At 37.5% G+C, this 22961-nt stretch overlaps 1 protein-coding gene and 1 long non-coding RNA gene across 2 annotated transcripts in view; one reads left to right on the plus strand and one right to left on the minus strand.

Moving 5' to 3' along the window:
- The first annotated feature begins 1657 nt into the window (after positions 1-1657).
- LOC135157231 (uncharacterized) lies at positions 1658-6047 on the plus strand. The gene is made up of 3 exons (XR_010296260.1): positions 1658-1850; positions 3317-3500; positions 4577-6047. It is a non-coding gene; the product is annotated as an uncharacterized LOC135157231 (long non-coding RNA).
- A 1159-nt stretch (positions 6048-7206) lies between these two features.
- The window catches only part of LOC129280314 (tyrosine-protein kinase BTK-like), a 28587-nt gene continuing 12832 nt past the window's right edge, over positions 7207-22961 (minus strand). The window contains exons 10-17 of the mRNA XM_064112210.1: positions 22046-22216; positions 21230-21334; positions 19415-19605; positions 16678-16782; positions 15665-15770; positions 14903-14999; positions 10510-10609; positions 7207-10149 (exon numbers count right to left, since the gene is read on the minus strand). Coding sequence (XP_063968280.1) covers positions 10090-10149; positions 10510-10609; positions 14903-14999; positions 15665-15770; positions 16678-16782; positions 19415-19605; positions 21230-21334; positions 22046-22216 — 935 coding nt within the window. The 3' untranslated portion in view covers positions 7207-10089. The remainder of the gene's footprint in view (positions 10150-10509; positions 10610-14902; positions 15000-15664; positions 15771-16677; positions 16783-19414; positions 19606-21229; positions 21335-22045; positions 22217-22961) is intronic.

Consider the following 22961-nt stretch of genomic DNA (forward strand, 5'->3'; position numbering starts at 1 on the left):
CTGATATGTTAATCGGGTACTTGCCCAGCTCAATCAAAAGTTAAGTGGCCTGAAATAAGACTAACCATAATTTCGGCCAGTTCATCGCCAGAAAACCCCGAACTGCATTTTGGGTAATAATAATTCAAATGAAATACAAAAATGCAGTCTAGCCTCCCCAAACGCCTTAATTATGAAAGAGGATGAACATAGCATTATCTCTATCCTTTTTCTTTTGATATACAAACATTTGATCTATTTTTACTGAATTATTTTAATCAAAAAAGTCATGTGATCTTTACTTACGCCTGTCCGACATGCTTTGCGCGCGGTTGAATTACTCTCATGTGCCCTAATTTACCAAAAAAGTGCTAGTCTTGGTTAAAAGAGGGTTATTATTTCCAAAAAGAATTTTAAACCCGGGTTTAACCCAGGTTTAGTTAAACCTGGCTATCAGAATACCAAAGTAATTAAACTACACTTAGACAAGAGGTGAGGTTTAGAGGAGGTTTAGTTAAACCAGGGTTAACTTTAGACTAGGGTTAAATTAAACCTGCTATCAGAATACGGGCCATTGTATTGAGCGTCATAGAAGTATATTGCACTAAATAGTGATATCATTATTGTCAAAATTATTATCATTAATAATGATATGAGTAAAGCCTAACACTGTCTTTCTTTTTACACTTACCACGTTAATACTAACATGCACAAATGAAAGTTTGAAATCACAATAATATTAAGTACTTTTCATAAGATTTACAAATGCCTACTACCCTGATAGCAGACACGGTCGTAATGACGTCATTAACTGATCGTAAAGTGGTAATACTCGTCATGTCGTCGTATTTATGACGTTCTTACGACGTCATTTTGACGACTTAGAATGGCAACTTTCATTTGCATTTTTATTTGACCAGATTATGACGTGATTTCGACGTCACTTACTGACCAATTTACGACAAGTAAATTTGCTCGCTTATATGACCAGATTATGACGTGATTACGACGTCATTTACTGACCAATTTACGACAAGTAAATTTGCTTTCTTATATGACCAGATTATTACGTGATTACGACGTCATTTATCGACCAATCTGCAACAAATGAATTTGCATTTTTATATGACCACATTATGACGTGATTATGACATCATTTATTTACCAAACAACGACAAAGAAATTTGCGTTTTCATATGACCACATTACGACGTGATTATGACATCAAATTTTACCAATCAACGACGAGGAAATTTACAAGTTTAATTTCAAAGCCGCATACTATTTTGCCATTTTTTCAACCTTGCCATGTTAGCAAGGCTATTTCTACTTATAAAAGGAAAAGTAAAACTAAAAAAAAATAGTACAGAATTTTTTTTATTTTAGGTAAAGTATATAATTCTTCAAAGAAAAAAAGTTTCAAAAGCAGTGGCAAAAATAATCATTTCTTAACTGGTTGCCAACCAAACCAAACTAGAGGAAGCTTTATATGTCAAAGAAGTTTGTATCTATTTTAAAACTTTTTTTTCGCAAGTGGTGTCATGCCCCGGTGTCATGCAAACCCCCTATCTAGTTAGCTCACCCCCCCCCCCCCCCCATGCACGCCCCCCCCCCATGCACGCCCCCCCCCCTATAATTCGCCGCCGGGCGTCGAGCCTGCGCATGCGCGCTGCACTGCATGCAACTGGCGCAGTCGCAACCATTTAATTTGAAAAAGGAATGCGCCCGTTTTTCGCCGTTAAATGTTGCAGCCTAATTTTGGATCGAGAATTAAGTGCGACGAAGATGGCCGTTAATAATAGTTCTACTACTTTAAGAACACGGTTCAGATTTGGATAACGACTTCGAAGGCATTCGCAGGAGACCAAACAGTAAGTTAGATAACCATCTTCTAAGATTTTCTTTTCGGAGCGCGGCTTGCCTTTGGCTTTAGATTTCGTGCATTGACACTGCACGGCCGGGGTGGCTGCCCCGAGCGCCGGCATGCTGAATAGGACAGGCTGCGCTGGTGGGCTCAGGGCCCAAGTCTGCACAGACACAGTGCACACTTTAAGGTAAATGCCAGTTGTGGTAACGATATCAAAATGAGTTCGTACAGAATCCAATGAAATGACCACCAAAGTGTCTGTCTATATTTATAAATAATATACCGGTAGGCTATGTGCCAAAGCCAGGATTCTGGAAGAAATTGTGTAATTGCTGCGCATGCTGCGAAATAAGCAAAAAAAGCACAGGATTCGGGTCAACTCGAGCCAAGGCAAGCGTCGGGCCGGGCCGACATTAATCAGAGCAATAATAACTGTCCCACGTGCTCTTATCTGTGTTGGTGATCTTCAGTTTGAACATTTTTCAGCGTAGATTTCTAGATTTCACAAAGTTCAGTTTATGTAACTGTACCAGATCTACATGTACTACCGTAGTAGATCCTCGATGATATACCGTACTGACAATTTTTTAAATCCTAAATCTACCGGGGTATTTTGATTCTTGTCATTCCCGGGGGGGAGGGGGGGGGTATTATTGCCCCCCCCCCCTTATAAGATCTCGGCCGTGGATTGCACGATCACAACGAAAATTTGTATGATGGTAGAGAATGACGTAATCTACATTGCATTGGTAAATTTCACTGAATTCATATTTTTTTATTTTATATGAATTAATTATGCTAATTTATTCATGAAATCATACTTTTTGCTCTGATTCACTAAATAAAGCTCCTAGAATGCTATTTTTTGGGTGAAAATATTCTATATAGCATTCCTAACAATTGTGAATGAAAAAAAATCTGGTACCAAGACCGATTTCTTATGTATTTTATTTATTTTTTAATCATGTATTTCTTTGTTTTTTTACATTTTGTTTTTTATTACAAGTATTTTCGATGGAAATCGTTCTAGACTTAATTCTAATCATAAACAAGGCAAAATTAATTAAGTTTAATCAGTAAAAGTAGAAATAATGATAAATTTATGAATTTTGGCTAAATACACAATTTGCATTGGATTTGTACATGAAATCATGTTTATGAGCAATTTTGGGTCTGACATGCACTTACATAATGTTGCGTAATGTCGTAACTGCGTACCCGGGTGTCACCAATTTGGTCTCAAAATTTGCGCGAGACTTGAAAGTAAAAAGTCAGTGAGCGGCGCGATCAAAATTTTTTGCGCGACAGCGTAGTGATGAAATTTGTTGAGGGGGGGGTCAAATTGACCCCCCCCCCCCAGTTTAATAAGGGTTAAGGCCGTCACATGAAATGCCCTATATTCATTATTTTTCTACCAAAAGCACCATTTTGAGTAAGATTTTTAATGAATAGATCTGTTTGACATTTCAGGAGAAAGAGAGGGAGACACAAAACCACCTGTCTCGGTGTCACACATGAGGAGTTGAGGAGGAGATGAAGTCAGTGAATATTACCTGGCCTGGGGGAGTTTCCAGAAGAAGGCCAAGAATCGCTGGATGCCAGGAGTGGAGATCCTTCGTTGCTGCCCTACATGATAGGAGGCATTGGGCAGTAGGTAAGTTAGAAGGCTATTTCAGATGTAAAGCCTTTTTTTGGGGGGGGGGGATCATTGGGAATCTCTATTATCAGAATCACGCAGATTTGGGTGTGCACAAACTCGGGGCACCTTATAATCTGTTAATGGTCCTGACTGTACTTCGAGGACTCTGTGATATTTTTTCATTGTATTTTCATTCACGGAGCCTAGACAAGTCTCTGTTGCCTGTAGAACTTTGTACACTAAGATGGATTTCCCTAGAAAATCCACCCTTCCCACAATAATTTTGGGGCAAACATTTAATTTGTCCAATTTGTAAGCTTTTGTACTCTAAATGCATACAAAGGCTTAAAAAATGTTAATTGTTGGAAGGTAAAAATTTTGAAGGATCACTTTCTTACAATTCCCACGCTATATAACGCAATGACATGAACTTTAACTCGAGTGACGTACGTATGCAAGAAATACAGAATTGGTGCACATGCATAGCTGATTGATTCATTGTGCTAGTACTGGTACTAGATCGGTTTGGACGTTCTAATTTCAATGACAAGTTTAGATGGTAAATTGGCGCTAATAAAATTTTGCATTGGTCGATCTCGCGATGCCAGAAAACTAATTCCACCTCAAAATTTGTCAGATTTTTTTTGAAAAATATATATTTAATTGATCCTTGACCTGAATTTAAGCCAAATCAGGCATAGGGAATGGCTGTATTTCAGCCTCGAAGTTCGAATTCTCGGTCCTGACAGTCCTGGTTACCCCATAACCATTTAAAACACATAAAAAAGGCATGAATTAAAATTGTAATTATAAAAAAATAATATGTTTTATGTGTCAAATAAATTGATTCTAAAATTTCCTTCCTTATACAGAGATGGTTAAAGGTCTTGAGGGCATCATGCCCCCCCCCCCGACTTGACTTAACATGTTAATATTTGAAGTATAAAATATGTAACAAACCCCACATCGTTTTTTAATCATTTAAAATAAATTGGAAATTAATATTGAAACCATCTAGTTTTTAATGAAGATTAATAAATAGTTTATGTAGAAAAAGTTTTTATGTTTCTCCTCTTCTGTTATTTTTGCAGATGCTGTAATTTGAAACGGAAGGTGTCCTGCCAATAAATTTTCATCCCACCTGAACTGCCTTGCCTGCCTGCACCCAGTCATCTGTTCCTGAGCATTTTCATTTTCCTCTATTTTTCATCATCGTTTGTTTCGGCCTGTATGAAGTGAATTTCACATTGATTGGTGGAGCTGCTAAGTTGGCATTACAGGGCCACGCCGGGGTATGATCCTTTGGGTTGAACATCATGACTGCTAGTTGGTCGGCAAAGGTGATGGGATCGATCAATGTCACATGGAGTAAGATCGATACCAATCTGCTTTGCTACATTTCGAACAATCTCATACGGATACGGATATTATTGCGACAGGAGTACTGCTCGATGTGGTCAAGCCTATTTGACAAAGCATTATGGTGTTAGTCATGTTATCAGAAACCGATTTTTCAAAATCACGGAGTTGCTTCAATTTAGTATCGATAGATATTTCAAGAACGTGTAGACTAGTGAGCTTTTCATCAAGAATTTCACGCAATTTATTTTCGCGCTTATCCATGTCATCATTGAGTTTTTGTCTCTCGCGTTCCATTGCCACGGCCACCGCTCTTTGAACGACTGTATCAATATGATCTAGGTATGCTGGGCTTTGTTTAGATCCAGTTAATGATGAAGCAGAGGATTGTGTACATGCGTTAGCCGAGTGCAAGCGGCCTCTTGATCTGGTGGATATCTTAGACATGTTAGAGATTACGTAATGATATAATTGAAAAGTGGGATGGGCTGTGCATCTGCCAACTCACCAGTCAACCAATTAGAGATGGCCTTCCAAAGTGACACAGCACGAAAATATCAATATGGGACTGGTCTAGTCAACACATAGATCCTGAAAAAACCATGGAGACTGCAGACGCAAAATGACTTCCATACATAAAGATATGATGCACAATTTCCAGTGGGTTCAAAACACTGAACACATGCTATGCTGATACACAGACTATCATAAGAACTTTATCAAGCAAAGGAAATCTGGTATGAAATCTCTCATCTCACATAAAAAGCCTACGTAGCTACATGTAGGGAAGAAAATGCGTAATTGCTGAGAAATGAGCAAAATAAGCATGTAATTCTATCAAATGTCAGGTATTTTTCGAATCGATTATAATACACAGTCCCACATATGCTTTTCTGTGTTTACAGCGATCACCAGAATTATCGATTTTAAGTTAAAAAATTCATGATTTTACAAAGATACAAGTTTACATTAATGTACCAGATGTAGATTATGTACAAATATATTGACAATTAACTTTTATTTTATAGATTTTCTCAAGAAATAATTGTTTGCTGCAACTACTGTCTTTTCCTTCTAAGTGATAGTGTAATACAACAGTTCCACAAACTATTTTCATCAGACTTATTGATGCATGATTCTTTCACCCAAATGCAAGCTTCCATAAATCCTGAAAACTTTGCAACTCAGGTATTTTTTTTTTTACATACCGTATGGGTACTAGTATTCAACCCGGCATAATTCAAAGATTTTGACATATTCCCCAAAATATTTAGAAATAGGGAATTTATCTTAATTTCATACCTTTGTTATGTACAGGGTAATCTGTTGTCGGTATTTTCTTTATCAATCTGTCGACTGTATGCGCGGAGGATCGAATTATGCGGCGATGGCCTTTTGCACTGAATGGTACTAGTATTCAACCTAGTGAGGATTGATAGCAAATCTCAAAAGGGTTTAGATTGCTAAATTAGATCTAGATCTATGTAAGTCTCTGGCTTTGATTAATTCCCTGTTTGGTCTCATCTCAAATGGTCTAGTCCATAGTCGGTTGGGACAAGGGCAGATTGAGAGACAGGGCCATCTTTCATCGCTAGGTTGAATACTAGTGCCGACGGGTTGAATACTAGTACTAAAATCCGTCGCCGTATAATTCGATCGCCCGCGCACACAGTCAACTGGTTGAAGAAAAAAATAACGGAAAAAGAATAACCAGCATTTGCTCTTGGAAATAAGACGGGTCTGAAATTCAGGTAAATTCTATATTTCTATATATTTGAGGAAACTCTCCAAACGGGTTGAATACTAGTACCCTTACGGTACAGTATATTTTTTCCTACATTACATAGTTGCCTTAAGTTAATAGCGCACCTCTAGTAGTAACTATCTTAAAATGAGTTCGAACAGAATCCAACAGAATTACCAGCAAAGTGTATGTATATATAAAAGATGTGTGCCAAAAAGCTCGGGAAGAAAATGTGTAATTGCTGAGAAATGAGCAAAATAAGCATGTAATTCTATCAAATGTCGGGTATTTTTCAAATCAATCATAATACACTGTCCTGTCCCACATATGCTTTTCTGTGTTAGTGATCATCAGAATTATTGATTTTAAGATCAAAATTCATGATTTTACAAAGATACAAGTTTACATTAATATACCAGGGCCCCGTCTTACAAAGAGTTATGATTGATCCGATCAATCGCAACTATGGACGGTCAGCAACGTTAACATCTATTAAGCATGTTTGTTCAAAATATTTTCTAGCTATGATGTATGTTCATGCATTCATTGTTTTCTCAAAAATTCGCTGCGCTTCTCTTTGCATACAAAGGACATTGTGCAAATTTTTCGTAGAAAAAAATTATGACACTGATGGATTTCCATAGAGTTATGATTGATCGGATCAATCGTAACTCTTTGTAAGACAGGGCCCAGATCTAGATTATGTACAATATTTTGACAATTAACCTTAATTTAAAAGACTTTCCGAAGAAATAATTGTTTGCTGCAACTACTGTCTTTTACCCCTGGCCCTAAGTGATAGTGTAATACAACCCAAACATTTCATAAGAATTAATGTACATGTATGATTCTTTCACCCAAATGCGAGCTTCCATAAATCCTGAAACTATTCCAACTCGGGTATTTTTTTTTTACATACAGTATATTTTTACCTACATTACATAGTTGTCTAAAAGTTGAAGGTATATTTAATTACAATTTCAACGAAAAAGCTTTATTCTTGGAGATCATTATGCCTCTGTTATGTATTAATGTGTATTTATACATGTACAATTGTATGTATTGGTATAACAAACATTGTAATTTCATTCCTTTGACCCTAATACTGCATTTTCATAGAAAAGTGTTTTTTTTTTCAATCTATTTAGAGTTTTCAACATTTTGTATTCCTTTTTTTTTCCTGGTAATATGTTATGCGACTTTTATTTATTAATAGAATATTTGCCACGATTTCGTAATTGAAATGCGTACATGTATTTGATTTCGTTTTCCATTTTTGTATATATTCTTTTTCGGGGGGGGGGGGGGTCATGTTCTTGAGACTGAGACAAGTTATGCAAGGCCCTGGCATGGAGGATCATTATATTGTTACTAGGAATGCTGGACATTGTCAGACCACCTCAGTATTCACCAAATATAGATAATCCTCAATGACAAGGTCTTTGAAGTGATGTGTGTATGTACATTGCATGTAGAATTTAATGTTTAGGTCATTATCACGTCAGAATACGTTAAGATATCATAGTTGACTCCAAAAGACGTCATATTCATTTCAATATGCGACGTCAATATGACGTCTATTACTAGTCAGCAATATGTTGCAAAGTCGTCATTCAGACGTCGTAGTTGACTTATAAAGACGTCATAATTACATCAATATGACGTCTGAAACTGGTCAGGAATACGTCGCAAAGTTGTCATTAAGACGTCGTAGATGACTTTTAAAGACGTCATAATTACATCAATATGACGTCTAAAACCGGTCAGGAACACGTTGCACGGATGTCATTAAGACGTCGTTGTTGACTCTCGAAGACGTCATAATCACGTCAATACACGACGTCAATCTGACCCTTGATACTGGTCAGGAAAACGTTGTAAAAACGTTGCTAAGACGTCATTAAGACGTCGTAGTCACTCTTGGAGACGTCATAATGACGTCAATATACGACGTCATAATGACGTTATTCGCGGGTGCAAGATCCCGTCAATAAGACGTCATGTTACGACGTCAAAATGACGTGACACTCGTCGTTAAACTGACGTAATTATGACGTCATTTTTACCAGTTTCTGCTATCAGGGTATGATCAAATATCTGAAATGCTTAATTTGTTCAGAAACTACACCCGTTATGCCATTTATGTCAGCTATAAGGTTAATTACTATTTTAATAAGACACAAATATTTACAACTTTAGGCTACCTATGCTATTTATATATAAAAAAAAACGAAATGCGATAGTAGGGTATTTTTTTTATTTCTGAAAAATACTCAAACAGGACCGAATAAGTGACTTAGTAGGCCTATGTAAATTTACAATGGTTATTTCACAATCACGTACAAGTACGAACATACCCACAAGCACACACACACACGTTTCCACTATGCTTGCATTTATCCATATAGAGATACACGTGCAGCTGATATTCTTCATTCGTAGTAGGAAAATAATCCTACACAATCTACATGATCTATATTCAATGTCAAAATCAAACATTGATTGCATTAATGGGTAACTCGGTGGCGTATCTAGGAAAAACGGCGCCCGGGGCAAGTGCTAACCCCCCCCCCCCTCCTAGATACGCCACTGAGGTAACTATTAGAGTGGATTAGTGACTCGGTGAAAAAAAAATTAACTACATACTATAAATATAATATATGGTATAATCTAATTAATACATGAGAAGTCCATGTACAAAAAAAAATGTATAATGCAATAGATTCATTATTTCAACAAATTCACTATTCGGGATTTTTTCTTTGTTTTATATAGGCATACTGCATACAACACTGATACAACAAAAACGACAATTTATACGTTCTAATGAAATTCTCAAAAAATATTCATGTCAATATTGAAATTGAAAATGAGCAAATCCATTTTTTACGGTATGTTTATTGATACAAAAGAAATAGTGGGGTGTTCATTAGCCTCCACATATTTATTAATTGATAGAATAAATTGATGATGCACGTTATAATAGAATCTCTTTTAATAAATTTGTATGATACTAAATCGTAGTACTTAAAAAATAAGAAAAATTTAAACTCGGTCGTTATATGAAAACTCTTTCAACTTAACTTTAAGTCAAGAGCTGATTTTCATTAAAGATGAACAGCGAATTACTCTAACTGTACTAACACTATGACAGTTTTTATCAAACACGGTTTTAGATTAAGTTATGATATTTTACGATTCTGAAAATAGCCAAAGTGCACTTGAATTAAAAATAATGATCAATAATGTTCATTATTAAAATGATGAGTTGAGACATATCAGAGTTCTGGTTGAGTTTGATACACACTTAAAATGTTGGGCAACATACTGTCCACTGTGTTGGGTAATGTATGTTGGTAAATATATATATATTCTGGGCAATTATTATCCAATTGAGCAAATTTATTACCCAATTATTAGTTTTTATTACCCAATTTGGGCAGATTTTAACCAATAGTTGTGTGGACAGTAAGTTGCAATTCGGTGTTTCCAGGAATTCATTTACATATCCAGTGTAGACTCGTACAATCCGTCATCAATGTTACTGAGTGACATGTAATTCTGTGAAAAATAGCAATAACATACTTATTATTTCACGATACAAATCATGATCACTGCTGAACTAATTCTATTTAATGTCAAATAAGATATTATAGTCATTCGGCTTTGCGTTCTTTTGTGATAATAATGATAATAACAATCATAATGATGATAACAATAAAAATAACAATGACGATGATAATAATCATAATAATAATTCACTATGACATAAATAGTTATAATATATAAATTGTTAAGAGTTACAAAAACGTTTTCAAATAGATTTAAACAGGTTTGATAGATCCATTCCCCTATATTACAGTAAGTCATTTAAGAATGGATATGTCACAGTATAAAATATGTATCTGATTTCTTTCTTACGTGTGCCTTTTCAAGAATTGTTTCCAGACTCTTCAGGATCTGATCAAAACTACTTCGCTTCCCAGCTTCTTTCTCCCAACAACCAGACATTACTGTGTACCTATATACAATTAAAAAGAGACAAATATATTGTAGGAGGAACCGTGTAATGATTAAAAGATTTTTTTCTAGATTATAATGCTTCAGATTTTGAATAGTAGAATATGATTATGTTTATCTCGTGCTATTTAACTTTATATCAACATTAATTATATTGTCTCATTGCAGAGCTCGTGAATTGTTCCAGAAAACTGATAAACTCTTAAAGTCGATATTCTTCAAAGTCTTTACTGTTTACCGGATACTGACTCAAAAACTTTCCTTCTGATAGGTTTCATGCTGTCTAGCTTGAGAGCATTTCTGTCAAGAGCTCTTCTATACACCGACGTGGGGGTCTTGATGCCATTCCGACTTGTTTACTGAAGGAATGCTGAAATCAACTGAATTTCTTCAATCAAATCCAGAAATTAATTCTGTAGATAAAATTGGAAAGCAATCACCAACTTTTTTAATAGGTGTATGTCTGAGCTTGTCCCCTCCAAAATGAGTAAGGGTTAGAGGCATCTCCCCTGGGTTACTGCAACCATTAAACGTCAGATGAGGAAGAGAGATAGGCTTTTCAAGAAGGCACATACACAGTCCTGTCCAGAAGCATGGAAAGCATACAGGCAACATAGGAATCATGTTGCTAAAAATGTGCATCGGGCACGTCGGGAGTACATCAACAACATCATCGGGAAAAGCCTTAAAGACAATCCAAAGTCTTTCTGGTCATACATCAGGACATGTCGATCGGAAAACATTGGTATCCCAACATTGCGTACTCCGACCAAGCTTTGTGCCACAGCCTTGGATAAGGCAGAGGCATTGAATGACTTCTTCCAGTCAGTCTTCACTCGTAGCCAGCCTCAATCACATGTGCAGAAGAGACCATCTCCTTACCCAACCATTGGTCACTTGCACATCCACAGGACTGGGGTTGAGAAGCGCCTTCAACAGCTCAATTCATCCAAGGCTAGCGGACCTGACGAAATTCCTCCAAAACTTCTGAAGCTGATAGCTCATGAGATTGCCGCACCTCTATCATTCCTCTTCCAGCAAAGTTACAACTGTGGGGTTGTACCATCTCAGTGGAAGCAGGCATTAGTCTCTCCCATACACAAGTCTGGTGAAAAGTGTGACCCCTCAAACTATAGACCAATCTCGCTGACATGCATATGCAGTAAGGTTATGGAGCATATCATCCTGAGCCTTACATCTAAGCACATAGCAAGAAACAACATCATTACTGATGTTCAGCATGGATTTAGACAAGGCCTCTCAACTACGACTCAACTACCATCAGTAGTACATGATTGATCTTCTATCCTTCAAGGTCGAAGTCAAGCGGACATCATCTTCCTCGACTTCCAGAAGGCCTTTGACCGGGTCCCACACCATCTGTTGTCTTCTAAGCTTGAATTCTATGGAATCACCGGAAACTCTCTACGTTGGATAATGTCACTCCTCACTGATCGGAAGCAGGCAGTTGTTGTTGATGGATCAAAGTCAACATGGAGAGACGTAACACCAGGAGTGCCGCAGGGTTCCGTTATCGGGCCAACCCTGTTTTGCTGTACATCAATGACATCCTAGATAACGTAAAATCAACGATGCGTCTCTTTGCAGATGACAGTGTCATTTACCGCGAGATCAAGCATTGTGACGACCACCAAATCCTCCAAAATGATCTCCAACAACTGTCTAGTTTGTCTACCAAATGGATGATGGACTTCAACATCAAAAAGTGTGCAGTGTTAACTATTACACGCAAACGCACTCCCAACATCCAGCAGTATCATCTGACAAATAGTGTAATCCCTAGAGTTAACAACTACAAGTACTTGGGTGTTACAGTTTCTTCTGATCTGCGATGGAACAAACATTCCCAACTCATCCGGCAGAAAGCAAGTCGTACACTTGGTCTCCTGCGTAGGACATTTCCTCTTGTACAAGAGATGTGAAGTCGAGGGCCTACACATCCTTAGTGCGCCCCCAACTAAAGTATGGCTGTGAGGCCTGGAATCCATACACAGTCACAGTCATGATCCGGCTTGAGCAAGTACAAAGATCAGCGGCTCGCTTCGTGTACTCGGCCTACAGGATTTCCACATCACCTTCTTCTCTTGTGACGTCACTGGAATGGGAAGCACTACACACACGCCGAATCCTCGCCCAATGTTCACTCTTTCACTACCATCATGTCTTCATAACTCGTCCACCTATCGTCACCCCAGCAACATTTTGTACAAGACATGATCACAACTTGAAGTACATCACTCCTTAAGCCACAATCGACCCCTTCAAGTTCTCGTTCTATCCAAGAACGATAAGGAACTGGAACAACCTACCCAGCTCAGCTGTCAACACCAAAGGAACGTCCACTTTCAAGGAGGCTGCTCTCCCTGCCATCAGAATGATGCAGCCCCCTATTGAATCCCATATAATTTAAAGTCAAAAGCTTGTTTTTTTACTTGCACTCAGCATAGCATATTTTACTGTACATATACACAATTGCTATGTCTATCCATCACCATTTCTGCACTTCATGACACTCCTTCCAGTGGCTCACCTTATTCATCATCCCAGTATAGCTTGTGTTTGAGCTGCCAAAGGGATTACTACATCAAGTATCAAGTAGGAGCTGGTACCTATAATTACTATTAACAAATTGGCTATTTTCCAAGTGACTTTAAAGCGGTCCTATAAATGTCTTCTCATCAAATATCATGAAATGAACAGTGATGATTTAAAGAACTGCCGACCAATTTCGAGTTTTAAGTTTCTGGCCCAGACACTTAAATATAGGACCACCTTAAAGCCACTTGGAAAATAGCAAATTTCTGGGAAATACAGTAGAAACTGCAGCAGTTACTCATCTACAGAGCTACTCTTCTGAAAAGCTGTCTCCTTGAAAGAACCCATTCGGTCTAAATGCATTTCTACAGCATGTGAGGCAGCACTTTCCAATGATACATTGATGTCCTTTGACAGAGTTCATAAAGAAATTCTGTTTTTTGGACAATTCGCCAGGACAGCATCTTCCAGAGAATGTCACATTGTGTTTTTTTTTAATCCAAGGTCATAAATTTGACTGGATTTACACACTTCCAACAGTTTGGACTCTGTATTTATAAATGGTGAACAAACATTGACAAAGGTCATCTTAAAAAATTGTAGTAGGTTTCACGGTACACCACGTATCTTTCTTGGGCAAGTGTTGGTCCTGAAAAGGACCATCCAATCTCGACGTTTTGACAAGATTGTTCTTGTCGTCTTCAGGAGAATGAGCAAAGTTTTTAAAAGCAGGCCTTGCAGGGTACATGTCTCTGATTGGCTGGATAAGTCACATGACATCCACATATGCAGACGTGAGTGACAACACACAAAATTGGGTGCGCAAAAGGTCATTTTATGCAAGGACCCATGCTGTGCCACAAGGGTCTGTCATCGGAAAGTTGGTAATCACCATTTATACATATTTAGAATTTTTCCGATTCTCAGGGATTGTGTAAAATGTTTTATGTAGACAATACTAAGTAAAAAGTAGTCTTCCAGTTGAATAGTCCGAGAACAGAGGTTCTTTGCAGCAATTAGAAATGGAGGGTGTAGAGGTTATTCATGTCAAGACTGGAAGAAATATTGGTGTTTTATTTGATGATCAGATTACATTGCACAATTACATCAATTATGAATGTTCTGCTTCATATACATGGCTTATTCAGGTTATTCAAAACTCGGCTGCTAGGATTTTTAACCAGAACAAAACAGATACAAAACTGTACCATCTGTATATTTGAAGATCCGCTTGCATTGATTTCCGGTCAGATCACGTATGGTCTTACTACTCTCATTTCAGTGTTTTCATGAACAGAAACGATCAAAGTTACTTGTAAAATGTGAACCTGTTTTAAATCTAAGATCATTCCAGGACCTAACAGAATATAGTACCTTTCTGAAAACAACATTCCGCGGTAAACGAGGATTTGCGTATACAGCGTCGGAACTGGCATCCTACACAATTCAAGGTAAATTGTTACACTTGGGCAATTCAAATCTGCGTTGAAAAAAAATATATTTAACTGATGATTATTTAACATTTTCAGCACCTTTCTCTCATCTTTTATTCTAGATTTTCCTGATATGCAATGAGACCTTTTATAAAACGCGCTATATAAAAACAGTTCTTTATCATGATTGTTATTATTATTTACAGATTATCCAACATTACTATCAAACGATACGAACAGGTAATGTCAGACAGAATTGCAAACAATAAAAACTAAAATGAAGAATATTATGGTAAAATAATTACACTTCTTGTCCACAATGATGAGGGCGTGGCATCTGGTAACCATCGATAACTTTCATCTGGACCATGTCAAATGTCATTTTAGGGTAAGGTCTGGATCCTGTGAGAATAAAGATATTGTACTTATCCGTTCACTATCTATTTTAACAATTAAAATAATGACGATAATAGTGCTTAGTATCAGTACAAATATCATGAATGTTGAGTTGTTGTTATTATTCTACTAGTAGTATTACTCTTAAGTATAAACATGATTAAGTTCCAAGTTGTTATACTCTTTTCCTACTACACTGTAAAAAATATATTGGGTGAAATTTTAACCAGCACGAGGGTAATTATGTGTCCAACCAATTTGGGGCAGTATTTTACCCAATGCGTGAAGCATATTGTCCAGTAAGGATAAAAAAATAAGCAGCAATTACTTTAGAATGGGCAAAGTTTCATCACACTTGATAAATTAAAAATGCCCAAAAGAAATGTCCAATGTTCATTGGACACATAATTACCCTCATGGAGCATTTTTACCTAATAATTTTTTTAGAGTGTATTGTTTCTGTTGCTGCCACTTCTACAATTATTGCATTGACGCCCAACGGCGACAATGTATTGTTCTTGTTACTACTGTTATTATTACACTACGCCTATATCTTTCAACATGTTCAATACAAATTGCAACTTCGTGTATGTCTGCTTTATCATTGGAGATGAAGGTAAGGTTATACACAATATTCCAAATTTCGTTTATTTCGCTTTGTTTTTGTTTACCTAATGTTACAATTTCCCACAAGACGATTCCAAAAGACCAAATGTCTCCTTCAGTCGATTGTCCACCCGTTGCCATTGTTTCAGGGCAACTCCATCTTGTTAGTTTCTAGGAATGTGAAAAAGAAAAAGAAAGCCAAAATGTAGTAATTAAGTCCATCCTGACATCAACCTAGTTTGTATTAAAGAAAAATTAAGAAAGAAACCGAACGAAAGTTTATTGCTGAAGTAAATGTATCAAATTATCAGAAAGTGATTTTCTTTCACGATTTGTGTTTGTAACGTGACATGCAAACTAAGATCTTCCCTTTTAAAAATGCGTCATCTAATATAAAAAGATCATGATAAATTGACATTTTCAATGGCGTATGAGGATATAATATCATATTTCTCACAAAAAACTTATGTGAATTAGAATGAGTAAGATTATTATCCACGGATAAACATTTTTAAATTTTCCAGGGAAAAAAGGCACTTTATAGATATTGCATCATGGTCAATCGCTCATGTGACGACACAGGTTCAAAAATCTGAAAAATCAATTATTCTTAGATGGATTTTGCCTTCCTTTCTTAATATTCAATGCTCCGGCTTTCTGGAATAAACTTTATTTCCATATCCATCAATCGGTCCACGTTTCATGATAAAACTTTACTATTAGTTGTCTTGACTGAAGGTAATTAGAGATACTTGAATTTTTCGGTTAACTTAAGTTATCAGAATAGTCCAACTTCACATGATCTAAATCCATTTCGTCTACAACCATTTTGTCTATTATCAATTTCGTCTAATTCCCACTTGGTTTACCATACAATTCTTCTAATGATCAATTGGGTTAGAGCCATTTTTTGTAATTCCAATCTGAAGATTAGAGCAACGGGTTTTAGACCAAGCGTTATTCCATTCAAAATAACCATGTCATTAAATGAATAAGTAGTAGGGCTTAAATGCTGTCTCAACTTAAAAAGTCTGATGAACTTCACGAACAGATTATCATTACAACTCGAAATACCCACAACTTTGTCCCTAAATAGCGATGTAGATAGTCCATAATCCGATATCTTGCACAGCTTTTCATCTGCCAGTAGCACATTGTGGGCACAGAGAGCTCCATGGGTGATCTGTACAACGAATCACAATACATACTCCTTTACATATGAATTGAGAGGAATTGATAAATTTAAATGACAGTGTATCTATACATTTGTGTCATGGAAAATGACAGATTGATATCTACGGGCAACCATAAAAAGTAATGGTGGAAAGTTGCGCAGCAACATGTAAGAAATTAATACCTTTGTTTTTTTTTCGTGAATTCCTAGCGAATTGTTGCGCAATTTTCCACTGTCACTTTTCAGGTTTACCGTTAAAAAATGGGGCTTTGATATTATTTTCAATGATGATTATATTAATAGGAGCAATAAATAATATCAATGATAATTATATTAATAGTAGCAATAACTAATGATTTTTCTTCTCGGGTCACTAGATAAGACCTGTTCAGTGGATGGAACGAGATCTAGCTTTGGGGTTAAAAGACTCCAGATCTTTGGCAGTGCATGGCTCTGGTAGGAGGGGGCAAACCAAAAGGTGTTGCATCGTCTGATTGTCCCCAACAGTCGCAGGCAGTGTCTCAATCCCTGCTGAAGCCCCATTGCCATGATTTCTGAATAAGGACTTTGCACGTTCCTGTTCCAGCCCGTACGCGATTATGACATCCAAGTTGTTCGTTCCTCACACCGGGGGGGGGGGGGGGCGTGATTCACTAGGTCCATAGGAGAGCTTGTGCAGAGCCATCAATGATTCAGTCGAGTGAAGGAAGCTGTGTCTTGGCATGCTTGAGTCTCTTTTGACAGGTTTTAGTTAAAGAGTGGATGGAGAGGCTTATCTTCTTCCTTGGTCCCCCTCCCGCTCTACTGCATGATACACCCCTTCTGTTGTATGGATGGGCAATACCACACAGTAGGTAAAGATCATCTACGATTGTTGGTCGCAGACATCCAGTAATTGCTCGACAAGCAGCATTCAGGACTGGGTCAAGCTTTGCAGCATGGGATGGCCTACATCAGACAGGAGCTGCGTAATCAGCAGTTGAGTAGCATAGAGCAAGAGCAGTCGTGAGATGGCTTTCCATCTGTTGTTGGAAACCTTCAGTTCCTTAGTCAGGTTTTTGTCTTTGTCTTGGCAAAATATTCGTTGTACGTAAGACAACGGTCTACGGTGAACTTGACGTCGTTCGTCATCTCAAATATTTTACTCATGATTATCCTATGATTCATGATGTCAACAAATACTGGTCTAGTTATCAGCCTTTTCTCGACGGCATTTTGAACGAACTGTGTCAGATTCACCAGTTGACTACAGGACGTTTCTGGCCTATAAATCCTCCCTGTACCGAATCAAAAGGAGCTCGTCAACAAAGGGAGCAATGCCCTTGGGTAGAAGCCTTTCAAAGAGCTTGTATGTTTGACATAGCAGAGAGATGGGTCTGTAGCTCTTTGGGCTGGCTGGGTCTTTGTCTGGTTTGAGTAAGGCGACTGCCCTCTATTTCCTCAATTTTTTGACATGGTGTTTTCACTCAGACAGTGGTTTCGTATGTCAAACAGCCACTGGAGTGCACCAGATACAAGATGATTTTTCAGCAGCATTACAAACGTGTGGTGTAATGGGTAGGGACTACATGGAGGTCCTGAAAATATTGTACCCAGATCTAAGGCAGTTGACACGTCATGATTAAAAAACTGCTCGGAATATTCCATTTTCATTTCCAATTATATACGATATAGGCCTAAAAACATGTTAGCTTGCGCTTCCTGCTCGCATGAATTATATTTAGACATCATGAGATTATTGTTTGTAAGAATAAAGCAAAGATGTAGGCCTACTTTAAACTTCAGTCATTATTCATGACTAGCCCCTCGGAAAAAAAACAACGAATATCAGAATATGGCTGCTGATCTGAAAGAAAATATGAATGGAAATATTGTTTTCATCCCCTCCTATTGATGAAAACCAGCTCTGCACTTTTAATAGGAATGACGAAAGACAATGTGAATGGGAAGAATGAGGATCACTACCATGACGCATGGTCGTCGGACGTCGGTACAGATATATGTCGGTAATCGAATGCCTCCACACCCTTCCCACTGGAAAAGGTCTAACGACGCCCCTGCGAACAACCTCCATTCCCTTGAGAAGAATTCCAACAATAATCAGTAATTTCCCTTTCATCGTCCACATCGTATTGTGTACCTGTTTAACGCCTGGGTGGAAACGTCTTTCCAAAGGCCACGATGACACCTATTCGAACACATGGCCCTCTTATTACAAGTGGATGGTCAGAACCCCTACACCACGGCGCCATTCGTAGTCTACTTCGGCAAAATAGAGTCGGCGCATGCCCCTTGTAGCAGGCGTATAATTATTTGATTAGAATCCGGTATTTTTACGAGAATCTTGTAAAAGCGACCAGAACAGAATTTGGTTACCAAGAATCACAACTTGAATCATGATATTGGACATAAGGTGTTCTTGTGATCCCATCAGCTAGTAAAATCTGTTAATTTAAAGTGAATCTTTATACCAAGGTTTTGATTCTTTTTTTGTAGTTATATTTCATCTGTTTATATCCACCCCCCCCCCCCCAAAAAAAAAAAAAAAACAAGTATTCTTCCAACAATTGTAAGTTGTCTTACGTTGTCTTTGGTAAATATGGCATGCAAAGTCTAGCTGATGTCGTATAAAAGAATTTACCTTTTGCGACACGAGAAACTCCATCCCTTTTGCCACCTGCCAGGCCATGTTTAATAGCCTACCTTCATCATCATCGGTGAGACGTTCTCTCTTTGGTTTCAGATTGTTGTACGTTGGTTGAGATTGTCCCCGTTTGGCTTGCAGATAGGTGAGTAGTGAGCCACCAGAAACAAACTCATACAGAATGCTTCCTGTACAAGGCAACAACAAATAATACGACAATGATCATGGAAACATTTCAGGGCCCCGTCTTACAAAGAGTTGCGATTGATCCATTCAATCGTAACTCTATGGAAATCCATCAGTGTCAATTTTTTTTCTACAGGAAATTTGCACAATGTCCTTTGTAAACATAAAGAAGCAGAGTGAATTTTCAAGAAAACAATGAATGCATGAAAATATATTATAGTTAGAAAATATTTTGAGCACACATGCATAATAGATGTTGACGTTGCTGGCCGTCCATAGTTGTGATTGACCGGATCAATCCCAACTCTTTAAGACGGGGCCCAGAATTGATATGAGTACATTGAAACAAGATGAAAGAAACATGTTACTGCCGTTAACATATATAAGGAATAACAACCCTACTATTTGATCAGAAATAGCAGCAATTATAAGTATTGAACCTTCTGAAAAATGTCCCGTCTCTCGTATTATGAAGAGGTCTAATATTCACGACCCATTATCAGGTGTCAACCCGCTTCTTTGATTATATAAAGCAGACTTCTCCTGGTATCACTAATAGCAATCCGTATAATAATCATAATAAATACAGCATAATGCTACACTGATTCCAACAAAACCGACTCCAAAGCGACCGATGGTAGGCCTATATCATTGGTAATGTAAACGTAATTGTTGCTTTTTATTGCATTAAATCACAATGTATTGTATCTTGTTTTGTTAAGAGACGTGAAATAAATTAATTTGAATTTAGTAATTTTACCGGTGTGACTCTAGCTACAATTGCACTATCCATCTCAGACGGTTTTCCTGAGACGAATAATGATAAATAAACTAAAGGAGTCCGTAATAACAATAAGAGGAAATAAATTATTTATAAAGTTAGCATTCCTGTTTATACTTTGGATTCACATGTATACATGATCAAACTAGATTTACTCAAAAAAGGATGAAAACAGAAGGGACATTTAACAAATTTTATATTTGAAGCCATCCTGATGAATGGATCCTTCGTAATAACAGTGTTCTAGAGAGATGGGGCTAAACATGTTGAAGGTTTCAGTTTGAATAGTTTTTTTTTCTTATTATGAATAGCGGTTATCATCAACAGCAGTTAATTTGATGAGCGGGTGGATCCTCCCAGAAACAACCATAGAATGTTGAATGTTCTATTCAACATCGTTTCGGCTCACTTTGCTTCACCTCTTGACAGTTTCTGGTCATGAATGGTAACTTAAGTCCAGATTACAGGATTTTCAAATTGAGGAGAGCAATCAATATGAATATGTCCTGTTTATTTTAATCATCGTTTGCTGAAAGGAGTGGAGGTGCCGTGGCCGTGTTAGGCGTATAACTAGACACGTAAAAGTCCGGGCTCGATCCCTGGCCACGACACCAATGCCTTGGAGCAACGCATTATTTTAATCGACAATGCTGTTTTGTCCTATATTCAAATATACTTTCTTTGTGAATGTGTGCGCGCTCATTTTCATATATTATTTTTGTCATGGTTGACACGTAAGCTTAGATTATCAGAGAGAAATAATATAGAAGTAATTGGTGACACTAATCACCTGTTGTATAGTGTTTGAGGATACTAATATTTAATTACTAAAGATTGTGCTTTACCTTTTTCTCGACAATATCCTAGGCATTTTACAACATTTAATTGATCCGTCAGCTCATAGAGTACCCGGATAGCTTGAGGAAAGTTACCCGATTCGACCACTTGATCTGAGGGACGAAACGACATTTTTATTGATTTTCAAAAACGAAGAATGTGCTGTAGAATATTTGAAGAATGTAATCAGTGTACATGTTTAAGAGTTTGATCAGAAGCGTTAATCGCCAAGAAAATTGAGAAAGTTGTATTGTAAATTTGTAGTTACGAATACCTCCTGAAAATTGCCAAATGAGCTGAGCCATTGGCTCGAAGAAAATTGATGTTTCAGTTACGGGAATAGTAAATGTTTATCACGTTTATGGAAATACGAGTTTAGAGGAGGCCAACATGTGCATGCTGTACATGTATTGATAAAAGAAACTGACCCTCGAACCGTCAAAATATTTCAGGATATGTTGCAAAATGCAATTCTGTGGCATCATTGGACCACCCCTCACTCCCCCCCCCCCCCCCCGAAAAAATCACTTGCACTCTAGCCAATTCATATCTATTTCTGATGATGCTTGAAGCAATAATACCTAAAATCTTTAAAGTAGATCCAATTAAGCTGTCTGCAGTTCTCTAGTGATATATGAAGGAAGCAAACTTAAACTTTTTCAAGTAGAGTCAATTCAGTAACTCTGCAGTTTAAACTAGGATGATCAAATATGTTAATGATAAATCGATAATTCGTAAGTTTAATCGTAAAACTCCTACATCACTAATGTCCATTCTATACTAGTATATTTATAAATGGCATTTGTTTTTAGGAATGAACTAACCTGAAACCAGCCTGATAGCAACATCTCTATGGATTTGATTAACACTGATGTCTCCCTTCCATACCTCTCCAAATTCACCTCGACCAATCGAACTGAGTCTTGCAAAAAACGTTAAGTTTTCAGGACCGATGATAGGTGCTCCGGATGAACCGATTTTCAGGGCTGTGTATGCTATAAGAAGAATTGATTTCGTCTGTACACACATTGTTTCTTGTTTATCGTCACTGTAATACGTATTGCAGCATCATAAAATTTCCCCTTAAAAGGGGTACGGCAGGCTGAAAATAATATGACTTGAAAAGATAAAATCGTGAAAATCGTTTTAAAATAGCAAAGTTTGCATAGATAGTTGTGAAGCTTCACGACCAAAATTGCAAACTTCGCAACGAAAAACCCGAACTTCGCAACCAACAACTGGAAAATTTGCAACGAAAATCGCTAACTTCTGAAGTGGAATGTGATCGACCGTACTTTTGAGCCACCCCAATACAATACAGGAATGTGACATGATACGAAGGACAGCTCCAAAGGTGCAAGTTGCTCATCATATTATTTTATTATTATTATTATTGGGGGCATCTTTCACATTAGAGGATAGGCCTTTCTGCATGGCATGTACGTAGGGTCTATATTTTTTAAGTAAGAAATATCGCCTAAAATTTGGAACCTTGAGGTAAGGTAAGTTAACCCTAAAAGGACTGGGGACCATGATGCCCACCCCCCCCCCCCCTCCCTCGACGCTTCGCGCGATATTTCCAAAACGCAAAAAGAAAGCGCCGCAAGATCTTAAGCCTTTTAACCCAAATTCGCGACATACGGGTTTGCATCGCGACGCCACGTAACTTTTTACGAGACAATGTCGTGCAGAAAATGGCTCAATTTTATACTTTGTGTATAATTGTATAATTGGGAGATG

Source organism: Lytechinus pictus, chromosome 17 (genome assembly GCF_037042905.1).
Source record: "Lytechinus pictus isolate F3 Inbred chromosome 17, Lp3.0, whole genome shotgun sequence".
Taxonomy (NCBI): domain Eukaryota; kingdom Metazoa; phylum Echinodermata; class Echinoidea; order Temnopleuroida; family Toxopneustidae; genus Lytechinus; species Lytechinus pictus.